Source organism: Notolabrus celidotus, chromosome 6 (assembly GCF_009762535.1).
Source record: "Notolabrus celidotus isolate fNotCel1 chromosome 6, fNotCel1.pri, whole genome shotgun sequence".
NCBI classification, from domain to species: Eukaryota; Metazoa; Chordata; class Actinopteri; order Labriformes; family Labridae; genus Notolabrus; species Notolabrus celidotus.
In genome coordinates, this window is record NC_048277.1 from 17,830,587 (window position 1) to 17,844,866 (window position 14,280).

Below are 14,280 nucleotides of genomic sequence, written 5' to 3' on the forward strand. Positions count from 1 at the left end.
TTCGGACACTTTTGGATCATTAAATATGCCCCGGGTCAAGTTGACCCAGGAACATTATTGCTGTCTCTAAGAAACGAACGTAACAGGAGGGTTAATATATATCTTAATGTCTGTATGAAATAACCAATACGCCTAAGTAAAAATAAACTCGCTTACAAAGAACATACTCATTTTAAGGAACATGGAGCAGTGCAATGGTGTCAGCGACTAGAGGACATATTTCATTCTTTTTTATTTATTGTTGACACACGTTTTTTTTTTTTTCAGAACTGCGTCATCTGCAGCCACTAGCAAAACGCGCTCGCTACATCGCCACCATAGTTGCCACAACAAGAGGAAGTAGTAGTAGTAACCATTAAAGCGCTTTCTAAGCTCAGGTTGTGCCGCTCAAATCAGATTATTTGGAAGGTAAACTGGCTTCTGACGTAAAAGGATTACAGACCGTCAGAGGAGCATCGCATGTGCTGCTCGCTCACGGTCAGCAGCAAAAGCAGCAGCAGCAGCAGCAGGAGCAGCAGCAGCGTGCCGCCTCCAGTCAACAAACCCTCCTCTCCCTCTCTCTTTCAGGTCCTGAGCATGACTCCTCAGATATATCTCTGCCACTGAACAGGACGGACAACCGCCGGTATAACATGGCTTCGTATCTTGAGGTTAGATCCGTAGATTGCCGTGATTGCTGCATGGCTTGTTCGCCGCATTTGTTTTGCATTTTGATAACTTGTGCACTTGTGAGGGTGTGGTTGTTCCCCGCGTTGATGTAGGCCTGGTTTGATATAGGCACAAGCTCTCCCATCAGCGTTTTAGTGATTTAGTTATGCCTGCCACACTTACCCCCTAACCTGAGTCACGTGTGCGCAGGGATAAACAGGTGGTTGAGAGCATAGACCGCAAATGGTTGAGAGGCTGAGTGTTGCCACGGGGGGAGAGCAGAGAAGAGCTTCACTGTGATTAATTAAATGCGCCTTTGCTTCTTCTTGATCCAGATCGCTGATGATGAGAAAGGCTACGATCTGGACCTTTTCTGCGTTCCCAGACATTATGAAAACGATTTGGACAAGGTGATCATCCCCCACGGACTCATTATGGACAGGTAAAACAATCAACAGCAGCTAAATGGTCACCTGGCACACTGACCCTGGCTCTTTCTATTTCACTGTGTGACAAATACATTCTTTATGTTATGCTTGCAGTGTTGCACAACACTGTATTTGTTTAGCAAATCACTGTAGCCCACATCCTGCAGCTGAATTTGGATAGGGGGTTGATTGTCCAATGTAGTGCTGCTGTGCATTGCATTTAATCAATTATGTTTAAGTGCACCACCATCGATCATCACTGCATAAGGGCTGTATCTTAAACAGTTGTGCTTTCCAGGACAGAGCGTCTCGCCCGGGACATAATCCAGGACATGGGGGGACACCACATTGTCGCTCTGTGTGTTCTTAAAGGAGGCTACAAGTTCTTTGCAGATCTCTTGGACTACATTAAAGCACTTAACCAGAACAGTGATAAATCAGTCCCCCTGACAGTGGATTTCATTAGGGTGAAGAGCTACTGTGTAAGCAGCATTTTCTCATTTCATTTCCTGGAACCACTTATGCTGATTTGAGACTTGAATGTGTGTGTGGAACAAATAAAAACAAAATAGTGCAATCAGCAATAGACCACTGCATTGCTCAAAGAGTAACCTATAGATTTAGGTGTAGGAGTTTTCAAACTTGTAATGAAGATTTGTGATGAGCATTTTTTCATGTTAATCATGAAAATGTTATTTAGCAAAAATAAAATGAGAAGTTTAATGAAAACAGAGACTGTGACCACACTGTGATGTATAATGTCATCTCCTCTTTGCAACCTCCAGAATGACAAATCAACAAACAGTGTCAAAGTCATAGGAGGGGATGAGTTGTCCAATCTCTCAGGCAAGGTGAGTCTCTCTGTGTTTGTCAGGCAGAAATATTCCAACTAAAGTCTTATAGAGCCATGTATTTCATCAAACAATCTTTGATTTTTCCTCCCCCTGCAGAATGTTTTGATTGTCGAGGTAAGACTTTACTTTTTGATCCTGCTTTATTAAGTTTGGGCATTATAGATAAAAAGAATAAATATATATTGTGAGATCAAAACATAAAATGTTTTATAGGTAATTGATTTGTTTTTTGTTACTAAATTACAAACTGCACTCATTTATGCAGTAATGCAGAAATGACTGACACAATATTACTCTACAGATGTCCTGCTCACTGGCTTTACTAATAACTTAGAACTATCTGACACTGATACAGATAAGAGTCTTGGATATCACTCCCATAACAGTATGTAATAAGTTAAATCTAAGTCTTGTTGTGTGGGAGAAACTGGGATCATTCTTTCATATGTTAGGCACACAGCTTTTTCAACCTCATGAAAAATATAGACTTTGCAGATACTTGCTGTATCAGTTTTTTTGCCCAGAGAGCGTAAATAACTTGCAGACAGTTGATACCTAAGATTGCCCTGTGTGGGCTAGCTAGCTCTCTCCTATCAACAGAACTAAAACAAAGGGATTGGCTGTATCGTCATAGATACCAGATCAGGCTATTACAGAAGAACAAAACATGTTGCTATCAGTATTAGGTCATGAATCCATAGGTAACCACTTTAGGGTACTAATACCATAACAGGTATACATTGAATTAATCTCTTTGGTTTTAAACAGTATTTTCTCATGGCACAATGTAACACCAAAAGCCATGTAATGGTTTACATTTGAAAATTGCATTGCTTCTTTATTATCTTGCCTAGTTTGTTCATTGTTTCAAATTTGAATATGAAACATGGTTTAGGAATGTAAAACACCAAAGCCTGTTCATGGTTGTTTGAATGTTTTTTTTAAATTAGTTCTTATGTTTGGTTTGACTCTTCTTCACTGTGAACACTTCCTGTTTTCTCAAAGGATATTGTGGAAACAGGAAGGACAATGCAGACGCTACTGTCCTTGCTGAGTGAATGTAATCCCAAGATGGTCAAAGTTGTGAGGTAGGCTCCATCAGATTCAGTCCAGGAAACTAAGTTACAGGCCTCCATGTTAACTGGATAGTATGTCAGCAGAAAGAGTGCATATGTAGCAGTGCTCTTAGCTAATGGACACTCTCCTTTAGGCCTGTATTAGAGATGTAATGTGCTGGAGCAAGAGGGCAGCTTAAGAGTTAATCTGCCATGCTATTAACTCTACTGTGGATCCATTTGTCTGGAGTGTTCCTGAGAGCTACTGCAGACAGACAGGAAATGTATTTAAGCAATAATGCTTGCAAATAAGATAGAAGTTTTTATTTGATGTTCTATTTATAGTAAGGGGAATTTCAGTTGCTGTAATATCTTACATTCAATAATTTATTGTCAATGTGTCTATTTCCAACGATCCATTGGAGTTAAAGATCCTAACAGTCTTACCTATCTTAATGAAAAGGCTGGTCAGATTTCATACAGAGCTTGACCGTAGGACAATTTGCAGACTTTTTTGTTGGTTAGATTAAAAAATGTTTTATGTCATGCTGATTTAAGTCTTCATTTTTTTTTTTTTACATTTCCTGTCTTCTCATTTCAGCCTTCTGGTGAAGAGGACACCAAGGAGTTCAGGGTATAGACCAGACTGTAAGCACTATTATCCTCATTTTACTACAACCATTTGTTCTGTAATCTACTTTGTACTGTGATGTATCATAGTGCTCATTTCAAGGTAGTCACTCTCATATGTGTCTAATTCTTCAAAGGCTGATAGAAAGCTGTGTTTTCCACAGAGGATTATGATTAATTTCAGGAAAGACTAGTCCTAATGTATCTGAGCCTGACACTTACAGGCCTCATAACCTCCTGCTCACACTGTCTCTGGTTATGTAATGCTTTTAGCATAGCGTTGGGATAATCTCTTTAAGACTGTCCCTCAAGGACAGCTGTTGTTTTCGACTTACCTCTGTTTCACAGTTTAAGTAGAACCTAACCCAGACACTAAGAGAGCAGTCTAACTTGAACTGAACCTGAAAGAGGCTGCTAGTTTTCCTTACATGACTCACATAACTGGTGTCTTTGTGTTTCAGACATTGGTTTTGAGGTACCAGATTCCTTTCTTGTGGGTTATGCTTTGGACTACAATGAATACTTCAGAGATCTCAGTGTAAGTTGGTTTCAGTTGTTTGGTTCATATAGCAAGTAGAAGGACAGACATTTCTTCCAATTACACAAAAAGAAATGTTTTATGTGATTCCCTTTTATGTTTTCTAAAACCTTTTTTCAGCCTTTGTTTTTTAAATCACAATCTGCTACAATTTCAATGTTTTGAAACCCCTTAGTCCCACCCCAGTGCCCCCCAACAGAGAGTATCATTGCTTCCTATTTATAGTGCTGTTTTGCACTGTGACGTATAAACTTGGGACATTTCACGTGTTCAGGAGTTTTTACATTTGACAAAAAAAATGCTCTGAGATTATTTTAGATAAGTGATGTTTTATTCATGACTGGCTTTACAGTCTACTTGTTTATGCCAACACACTTTAAGGGAAATACAATGTCTGATTTAAGAATAAGTCTAAATACTTATCTTTCAAAATACATCATTTGTAGCTTGTGTGTAATTAATTCAGGTTGTTAAAATTGTTTCGTTTCCACAAACGATACTGAAGATTGTTCAGATATATCTGAGGAGTCATGCCCCCCCCCTGCTTTCTTTCACAGCACATCTGTATACTGAATGATCAAGCCAAGGAGAAGTACAAGGTGTGAGCAGATATTTTGCAGCAATGGCGATGACTGAATCAGAGAAGACTAGGACCACTGTGATGACCCTCCTTAGCTTTGCTGTGTTTTGAGTCTTATTTTTCTACACAGAAATCCACAGAATGTGTGGATTGTAAATACCTAAACAAAGAATATTTAATTTCCCCCTAATGAATAAGCGGGATCACATATGTGTAAAATATTTTGGTTGTTCAATTTTAATTTATTTATTCAGTTGTGTATTCCTTGTATATCTGTAAACTGAAGTTCTATATTGGAGATGAAAAAGAAGAATGTGTGATTCATTTGTTCTAGCTTATCACATCCCATGTCTCAGGCTCCTGTCTGCTTTATGTTTAGTGAGCAGTCAGTCCAACTTAAGTAGTCCTTGGTTTAAACTTATTTATATTTTGACTTAAAATGTGCAAATATCCTCTCATTATGCCATAAAATGACTGACCTGGAATGTACTGTATTTTTTGTTTGTTTCAAATCCGATGTTTTCATCGAGGACCCGTTTACAGCAAGACAGTCTGGCTGCAGTTCTCCACTGTCAGGACCCCGCCACTGGAGGCCAGGAAGTGAACTCAAATTACAAAATAAAATTGGGTAGACACTTACGGTTTTGCTTCTTAGTCATTTATTTAAATTGAAATGATTACTCCACATTTTAACGTCAAAATTATCTCATTTTATAAATAAGAATTTATAGTGTTTAAAGGTGTATATATAAATATTTAAAGGGATTTACTGTTAGGCTAGCTAACAGTAACATATTCACACTTGCTATTGATTTATTCGGTAAAAACTGGAGATAACCAATAGAAAGCTTGTTGAGTCTGCTGCTGGGGTGCAAAGCTGACTTCTCTTTCTGAAAAACAATACTCCTTTCGATAGCTAACAGTTATACATTCCCTGCTGACTAAAAACAGGAGATGAGAGTGACACATTTATTGTTAAAAGCTTGTCTAAAAAGTATTACAGCCACAGAAAACAACAGCAGGTAGTAAGTAGGACAAAGTAAAATGTGTAAGTCTCATACCTTTATAAGGACAATATATTTTAGAATTTGAAGAAATGTTGGAACACATGGGGGCTAACCCTAATCCTAACCCTAACCCTATTAATAACCCTAACCCTAATCGTAACACAAAACCTAAACATAACTCTAACCCTAAACATATCCCTAACCCTAAAGATAACCGTAACCCTAATCATAACCCTAACCCTAAAAATAACCCTAACCCTAATCATAACCCTAATCATAACCCTGATTGTAACCCTAAACCTATTCATAATCTTAACCATAACTCTAATCATAACCCTGATTGTAACCCTAAACCTATTCATAACCTTACACATAACCGTAATAATAACCCTAACACTTTTCATAACCATAACCCTAATCATAACCCAAAATCTATTCATAACCTTAACCCTATTCATAACCCTAACCCTAACCCTAACCCTAACCCTAAATATAACCCTAACCCTCTTCACAACCCTAACCCTAATTGTAACCCTAACCCTAATCATAACCCAAACCCTAATCATAACCCTAACCCTATTCATAACCAAACCCTAACCCTAACCCTATTCATAACCCAATCCCTAATCATAACCCTAATCATAACCCTAACCCTAATCATAACCCAACCCTAACCCTAATCATAACCGTAATCATAACCCTAACCCTAAACATAACCCTAATCCTTATCATAACCCTAACCCTATTCATAATCCAACCCTATTCATAACCCAAACCCTGTTCATAATCCAACCCTATTCACAACCCTCATCCTATTCATAACACAAACCCTATTCATAACCCAAACCCTAAACATAACCCTTACCCTATTCATAACACAAGCCCTAATCATAACCCTAACCCTATTCATAACCCAAACCCTTATCATAACCCTAACCCTATACATAACCCAAACCCTTATCATAACCCAAACCCTTATCATAACCCTAACCCTAATCATAACGTTGACCCTAATCATAACTGTATAATTTTTAATTTACCTTAAATTAACAACTGAAGCTGTATTGTTTGTCTCCTTAATGTTTGTTTATGTATGATGCTCCTTCTGAAAGTACCCATTGTTAGTTAAATAAAGTTGAAAAAAAAAACAAAAAACGGAACACTGTCGCATGTAGTGACGTCACATTGTCTCCTGTAAGAGTTTGTTTTGAAGAGATGTCAGCCGAGTCAACGAATGAACTCTTTATGTTGCAGGTAAACAATAAAGAAACAAATAAGAAATCCTAGTTCGCAACAGTAAGTATAACATTTGTTATATACATATACCTATCGTGATCTGTCAGCATCTTAGCTCTTAGCAATTTAACATGAACTCATTCTGACTTAATAGAAGGACTCTCAGTTCTTCCACGTTTGCATGAAAAGAAGGTTACTTATCGTACTGTAGCGTGCTAACGATTAATTAGCACAATAATTAATAATCAGATAGAAATTCAGCACTTTAATGGAGATGACGATCAATGTCTATGCTATACAGTTTCTTAAGTGTGTGATAGGTCACTTCATAACTTGTTCTTGCCTTGGACTTTGATTTCGCGTGGTTGACAAAGTACACAGCTTCATTACTTAAGTCAAAGTATAGATCCTCCATGTCAAATATTACTCCAATACAAGTGAAAGTTGCTCTGTCAAATTATTACTTGAGTTAAAGTACTGGAGTACTTGCTTTTAAAAATACTTAAGTATTCAAAGTACTTCTTAAAAAAATCTGTAAACATTGGATTTTCACAAAGCATAAATGCAGTCAGGAATACATACAGGAGTACATTCTGTTACATCATGTTTATTTAGAAAATCTTACTTGAAATCTCTAAAACTCTACCATGGAATAAAAACAGCAACTAAGTTACTCCAAGCACAGACAACTTAGTTTGAAATCTTCATCTGGAGTTATACAAATGTTACATAGCTCAACACGCTTTCTCAGGTTGGACAGTGAATGTTTGTATGTTTGGGCAGAGTGGGAAACAGGGAGAACATTTCAAACGATACATGTCATTCTTCATTTTAAAAACCTCTAACAAAGGCTGAAGATATGGACATGGGTGCTCAGGTGGAGAATTATAGCCATCATTACCACCTCTAAATGAACTGCCTGATCTGAGTGAAATTTGCTGTGTTTGCACGATATACAGGTATGACTAAACCACTGAGACAAACAGAACTACACAAACACATTTTACTGTCTTAGGGATCAGATTTCAGAAAAGAGAAGGAAATTCATGAGCTGGGTTCAAAGCAAAAGTAGTGAATAACTAGAGCATTGATAGAAATGTAGTGGACTAAAAAGTACAATAATTGTCTTCTAAATGTAGTGGAGTAAAAGTGATATGTTTACTCAAAAAATGTTACTCAAGTAAAGTACAGATACTCAAAAAATTTACTTAAAGGCACTATGAGGAGTTTTTAACTGGCTGAGAAACAGACTGAAACTGATACTGATGCCTCTTTATGACCCTTAAAAGCAAACAAGACCATCTACAACAACACTGATACCTTCTCTGTTGTCATTTTAATGTCTAAAACTGCTCTGAGGGGGTAGGTGTTAGAACAGATGATTGACATCTTGCTTTAGAAACACCCTTTTTTGGCTGTTTTCATTGCAAATAATCACATTGTGAGATAAGTCTAAATGTTAAAAGACAACAGGATGAGGTTATTGTCTGAAGAAATTATTTTGCATGTACAGGACAAGAGATAAGAGGTATCACTTTGTCCACAAGGGGGTGCCAGAATCGATACAAGCTAAAAGTTCCTCACAGCAGCTTTAAGTACAGTACTCAAGTAAATTTACTCTGTTACTGTCCACTACTGATAATTTCTGACGTACGCATCTATTCTTTGCAGCCGTTCTCCACTTGTTTACCACTGAAACTGGACAGCAACCATGGACATTAAAGGCAAGACGACAGCCAATTTAAAGCAGTTTGATATTGGGAACAAGTTGTCCTATTTGCCGGTTCTGCCCAAAGCCTCAGTTCTGATCCCACTCTTTGTTAGGAATGGACAGCTGTACACCTTGTTGACCCTGCGTTCAGAAAAGGTAATCCGAATTGATGTCAGCCGTATAAGAAGAATGCACTGTTGTCTGACTAAACTCCTGACTCATTTGTGTCTGCAGCTGAGGTCCAGTGCTGGTGAAGTGTGTTTTCCAGGTGGGAAAAGGGACCCCAGTGACAAGGATGATATTGAAACAGCTCTGAGAGAGGCAGAGGAGGAGATAGGTCTACCTTCTGATGGTGTTGAGGTGGTCTCTACATTGTTCCCTATCATTAATAAGGTAGGGAAATATACATAACCTTACTTTACAGGGTCTTGGGCTGCTTTGAGTCCATCTCAATCTAAAGTTTCCCTTCTCATCATTGTGTCTTCTAACAGAGTGGTTTGTTGGTGACCCCAGTGGTCAGCTTCATCGAGGAGTCCTTTCATCCGAGTCCGAATCCCGCTGAAGTTAGTGAAGTGTTCACAGTTCCTCTGGACTTCTTCATCAGGGAGAAGGATCACTATGCTCCTCACGACGCTGCTGGGACGGGAGGGCCAATGCACTTTTTTCTTTATGAGGACCCTGAATCAGGAAGCCAGTATCACATATGGGGCCTGACTGCCATGTTGGCTATAGTGGTTGCTGTTTTAGCTCTGAGGAAAAGCCCTGAGTTTGAAGTTGGTTTTGACACAGAGGACCCCTTATCTTTCTTTAAACAGGTGCTAGACAGAAGAATTAGTAAACTATGACTCTGTAGGTTCTTGATACTTGAAGCTGTATTTGTTGATTGTTGATAATTTATTGCACTCACTGTGAAAATTCCAGTGCAATGTGAAACTTTGTAGAAATTAAAATTAAAACAAAATGTATTTTTTTAACAAGTGTATTATTAAATTTAGGGGAAGACAAGAAGCAAATAAGGATGCTTAGACTTTTTTATTAATTCATTTAATGTAGCAGCAGGATTACAGATATAAACAAAAGAGTATACAAATGTCCAGACCAAGGCAAAGTACATGTAAATAATAAATCAGATGTATAATAACACACTAGGGTTGACCTTTAGTCCGACTGCAGGGTCTTAAGGCTAGATACTTAAGCTTAAGCTACACAGAATGGACAAAACAGAACTGTTGGAGGATGTGAAATAGAAAGTGAACTAGGAAAAGTGAGCAAACTGATTACACACAAGATAAAGCTCACACTATTGGCAATTAACAGTTAATTCATTATGGTTGCTCCTTTTGATCAAACAATTCACAGCAACAATAGTAATGTTGACAAGCACATCAACACAGGAAAGCTCTCCATTAAAACAATCTCCTCTGTCTCGTCCCTTTTACCTCACATGTACAATCTCATGAGGCATAAAAGCATTTTCAACAGAAAATGAACAAGTCGAAAATTTGTTGGTGAAGCTGCACAATATAATGTTGAGAGAACTCATTCTGATATCTTGCAATGGATGTATAAATACAGAGTGTTCAAACTGAAATGTGTTGGATGAGTTATGGTTATGCTTGTGTTAGGAAATAATAATATATATCTGAATCACTGAAAGGAATCTGGATCTTAAACATTCCAAAAACAGAAAAGGACAAGGAGCCAAATAGCAATGACACACAAGGGACACCAGTAAACACAGCAGATTAACAGTTAAGTTATCAAGGCACACAGAGTTCTGTTGAAAGCATCACAATTGAAATTCAAGATACCCCTGCAGTATACTTCACATTTAAATATAAATGGATATTCAATTACATTACTGAAGGACAAAACTGATATTGTGTAAAGATTTGTGTGCTATCTTCACCGTTAAATTCATGTTCCACATGGTTTTTTTTCTGAGTGGAAGTGGCTATTTGGAGAGTCAGACTGAGCATCCTGGACTTGCTCAAAATGAAACAGCTTGAACATGACACTACATCACAACCCACCACAAAACACTCTGACAAATGTACAGTGATACAATTGACAGTTGGTGCCACACCATGATTCCCCTCTGCCTAGAAACACGACCTCTAAAACTGTAATTGGTCCGATGTTAGATGTAGAGCAAGCTCTATGTCCACACCATGAGGTAAAATTTACATTCATGAAACTGAAGTCACAGGTTGGCTTTCTGTGTTGGTATGGCTTTAAGAGGCATCGCTGTTCCGCACTTCTCCTGCAAACATCATGTGCTCTTAAACTCCTCAGATCTAGAGGAATGGAATGCTTGGAAACATCACTACTGCGCTCTAACCTGACCTACAGTTAATGGATAAGTCAAAGTGCCATTTGAGATGCAAATAAAGAAGTTAAATCAAAACACACACACACACGCACACACACAAGAAAACGAGCCCATGTATTATGTTACACAGGTTGGGTAAAAGTAATGTTGAAACAATGTGACTTATGTTCCAACATTTTTGCTCAACGTTCCCTTGATGACATTTCTAAGTTCAGTCATACACTTGACAATACAACCTGCGCTTCATTTCATGAAAACATAACAGCAATGATATTATGTGCTATGAGCATAAACCAAAAGTTTAGTTTTACAAAAATACTCTACATTTTGATACATGGATACAAAATTCTAAAAAAGATAAGTTACTTTAAAATGGATCACTAAGAGCTGCAGGACAAAATAGCATGACTATGAAAATGTAAACAAATGTGTATGAGCAATGCTATTCTAACGTTTGAATTATTCTCAAAATTGGCTTTTTGATAGTGCCAAATTGGCTACTGAAGTAGATATGGAAAGTACATCAGTGTTTGTTTTTTTTGCATCAAAAAATAGAGTAATGTAATGAGAAAATATCAAATTGGTGGAAATGTTAGAGAATTAACTGATCCATGAAACAAAGTACCGTACATATCTTTTATAAATCTTGTACTTAAAACAACATGCTGAAATGCTATTCATATAAGAGCTGCATAATTTAAACGAGTAAGTACAAATGAGTAAACATTATGAGGGCATTTGATAGGACAAGTATGAGACAAAATGACGATGGTTCACAACAGGAGCTTTGGTATGCCTGGGTGCTCTCCAGTCTGACCCCGCAACAACAGCCAGCTCTCTAGACTCAACTCTGCCTCCAAACTAACAAATAATGTCAGTGCTATTGATATACAAGTAGAAACTGTTATGTACTAACATCACATCAGAAGTGCCCCATCACTCCTGCACATAGCACCATGGATAGATCAAAATGGCGGCCTCTATGTAACAGAGATTTCATAAACCAGTAAGTCCCCTGTTCACAACACAAGGGACGGGTACTGGATGCCAACTTCACATGGTGCCAGCCTGCACACGGTACCAACACTGACAAAAACTTAAATATTTAACACAACACAAGGTAAAACAGTCTCAAGTGACAGATTGAACAGCAAATAGTACAAATAGCAATACAATGAATATCCTTCATTTCAATTCACAAACTAAATGAATCAATATTTTAGGTTTTGTTATTGTGTAACACACACAGGCCTAGTAACCACTCTAACACTGAGAAATGACAATGCTTAAGTGGGAATGGCTGTTTTTTTTGTTTTGTTTTTTGACAGACTCGACTGGACCACTGAGACTGAATACAAAAAGGAATTTAACAGTGAGCAGACATTTTATACAAAGTTGTCCTAGACTTCAAAAATATTTAGACATGACAAAATGTAAAAATGCTTTGTTAGGATGTATTAACCTTTTACAAAGACGGCTGCTTTATGTTTTCTATTTTTCTCTTTTTTTTTAACCGGACATTTCCAAGTACAAATCCGCTGGGTCAGTAGAGAGCTGTGGACGGATATAAGGATTAGCTAGAGGTTATAAAGTGCTTGAGATAAAATGTTTATAAAACCACACAACACTCCTTTTTCACTAGTGGAAAGTTACTTCCTAACCACATTAATTTGGTAAAAGTTACCAACTTCTTCAAAAAAATACAAATAAAGATACACACACTACATACACTTGAAAGTTACTTAGAATTTCACCAAGAAAGCTCCTGAACTTCTGGCGAGGAGGCCTGACTGTATGGAAACACTAGGAGGTGCCAAAATGAAAGGCCAAGTCACATTATTCACCAGGTTGAATCTCATTTGCGTGTGATAAATAGTCCAAACTCTTTTTGCATATAAGGGAAACCTGTATTACATGAACCAATTCATACCTATACCTAATTCTGGTAAGAGAGCTATTTTTGTTTGTTTACATCTACAGTCAATTCTTCCCCTCATTCAGGAGTCAGATTAGACGTGCAAGTCACGCCAGCAAGCCTAACACTACCAAACATTCTACAAATGTACTTAATTTAATAGCAGTTACTCTTGGAGTATATTATAGTCAGATTTTTGACATACAAGCAAAAATAGTTAAATTATCAATGGTCTTATGATTTTAATATTTTGAGTTCTGTTTTTACGCCAGGTCCAGGCCCACTATTTCAACTGTTTCTCCAAACAGGCAAAAACACACCTGACAGGCTCTGCCTCTTGAAAAGAAAGTACAGGCTGAGAGTTTACACACCCAACAAATGAGATTCAGCCAGTATCTGCTATTCTTCACTGTTATTCACTGCATGGCTGTCTGTTTTATCAACTCTGCCCTCTCTTACAGACTCATCCGCGTCACATTTCTTTTCTCCTTATATCGTGTCGTTTACATTCTTTATTCCTTTCCAGTTTATCCACCAAACCTGGTAGGTATTTTGTCATCATCATCAGCGCCATTTCTTAGGCTCATTTTATTAAAATACAAAACAAACACTGCATTTCTCAGATTGATGGATAAAACAGTTATTACAGACCTCTCTGATCCTGCAAGAGGGCTGAAAAAAAGATGGAGTCATAGAGGACAGGGGCTTATGATGTCTATGATTAATCATAAATATTCCATTAAAACAAGAGCTCAAAATTTGGGTTAATGTGGAAAGGGACTTCTAATTCTAAGTTAAAATTTGTAAGTTTAGTGAAATTGGCACGAAACGCCACACGCCACCATGTATTTGTTGATGTATGGATGTATAACTTTCGGCTACATATCACTCACTCTTTATAGTGCCCACAAGGTCCAAACACTTACGACTGCTTCTGCAGGCTCTCCAGCAGGTCCTCGATTTTATCCACGTTGGATGATGCAGATATTGATTGCTGCAGCCGACTCTGGAACCTGCTCTTCATCTGCATCTGTAGATTTGTCTGCATTGGAGTCAGCAGACTTGTCTCTAAGGTTGTCTGGCTGAACAGCCATGGGTTTGTCTACTTTGTATTTTGTAGACTAGTCTGCATGGCGTTCTCTAAACTGGATTGCATTTGTGCCTGAAGGGTGTTCTGTAGGCTGCCATGCATGGTGACGGGCATTGTGGAGGCAGTTTGAGACATGGGCTGCTCCAGCAGCGGCTGCATGTGTGTGGAGTTCTGGGGCTGACCCTGAGCTGGCAGGGTGGGTCCAGAGGAGTTAAGCAGCTGGGGCGAGTCTGGGAGGAAGAGAAAGTGAAAAATA

The 14,280-nt window shown here is 38.0% G+C and overlaps 3 protein-coding genes across 7 annotated transcripts in view; 2 read left to right on the forward strand and 1 right to left on the reverse strand.

Annotated features, from left to right (window-relative positions):
* The first annotated feature begins 289 nt into the window (after positions 1 to 289).
* On the forward strand, positions 290 to 5,372 carry hprt1l (hypoxanthine phosphoribosyltransferase 1, like). 4 transcript variants are annotated; one of them, XM_034684953.1, is made up of 10 exons: positions 290 to 477; positions 568 to 650; positions 984 to 1,090; positions 1,375 to 1,558; positions 1,862 to 1,927; positions 2,027 to 2,044; positions 2,936 to 3,018; positions 3,587 to 3,633; positions 4,077 to 4,153; positions 4,711 to 5,372. In XM_034684953.1, the coding sequence occupies exons 2-10, from the start codon at positions 633 to 635 to the stop codon at positions 4,756 to 4,758; spliced, it is 648 nt and encodes a 215-aa protein (XP_034540844.1). In that variant the 5' UTR covers positions 290 to 477; positions 568 to 632; the 3' UTR covers positions 4,759 to 5,372. The 4 variants fall into 4 exon arrangements, with proteins under 4 accessions (XP_034540844.1, XP_034540843.1, XP_034540845.1 ...); XM_034684954.1 differs by having other exon boundaries at positions 295 to 408; XM_034684952.1 differs by having other exon boundaries at positions 290 to 650.
* A 1,509-nt stretch (positions 5,373 to 6,881) lies between these two features.
* nudt7 (nudix (nucleoside diphosphate linked moiety X)-type motif 7) lies at positions 6,882 to 9,661 on the forward strand. Of its 2 annotated transcripts, none has more exons than XM_034685628.1 (4): positions 6,882 to 6,994; positions 8,648 to 8,843; positions 8,922 to 9,080; positions 9,179 to 9,661. In XM_034685628.1, exons 2-4 carry the CDS (start codon positions 8,688 to 8,690, stop codon positions 9,530 to 9,532), a joined length of 669 nt encoding a protein of 222 aa, XP_034541519.1. In that variant the 5' UTR covers positions 6,882 to 6,994; positions 8,648 to 8,687; the 3' UTR covers positions 9,533 to 9,661. The 2 variants fall into 2 exon arrangements, with proteins under 2 accessions (XP_034541519.1, XP_034541517.1); XM_034685626.1 differs by having other exon boundaries at positions 6,920 to 7,036.
* A 39-nt stretch (positions 9,662 to 9,700) lies between these two features.
* The window catches only part of LOC117814348 (nuclear factor of activated T-cells 5-like), a 28,646-nt gene continuing 24,066 nt past the window's right edge, over positions 9,701 to 14,280 (reverse strand). Inside the window, 1 exon segment of the mRNA XM_034685625.1 lies at positions 9,701 to 14,254. Coding sequence (XP_034541516.1) covers positions 13,857 to 14,254 — 398 coding nt within the window. The 3' untranslated portion in view covers positions 9,701 to 13,856.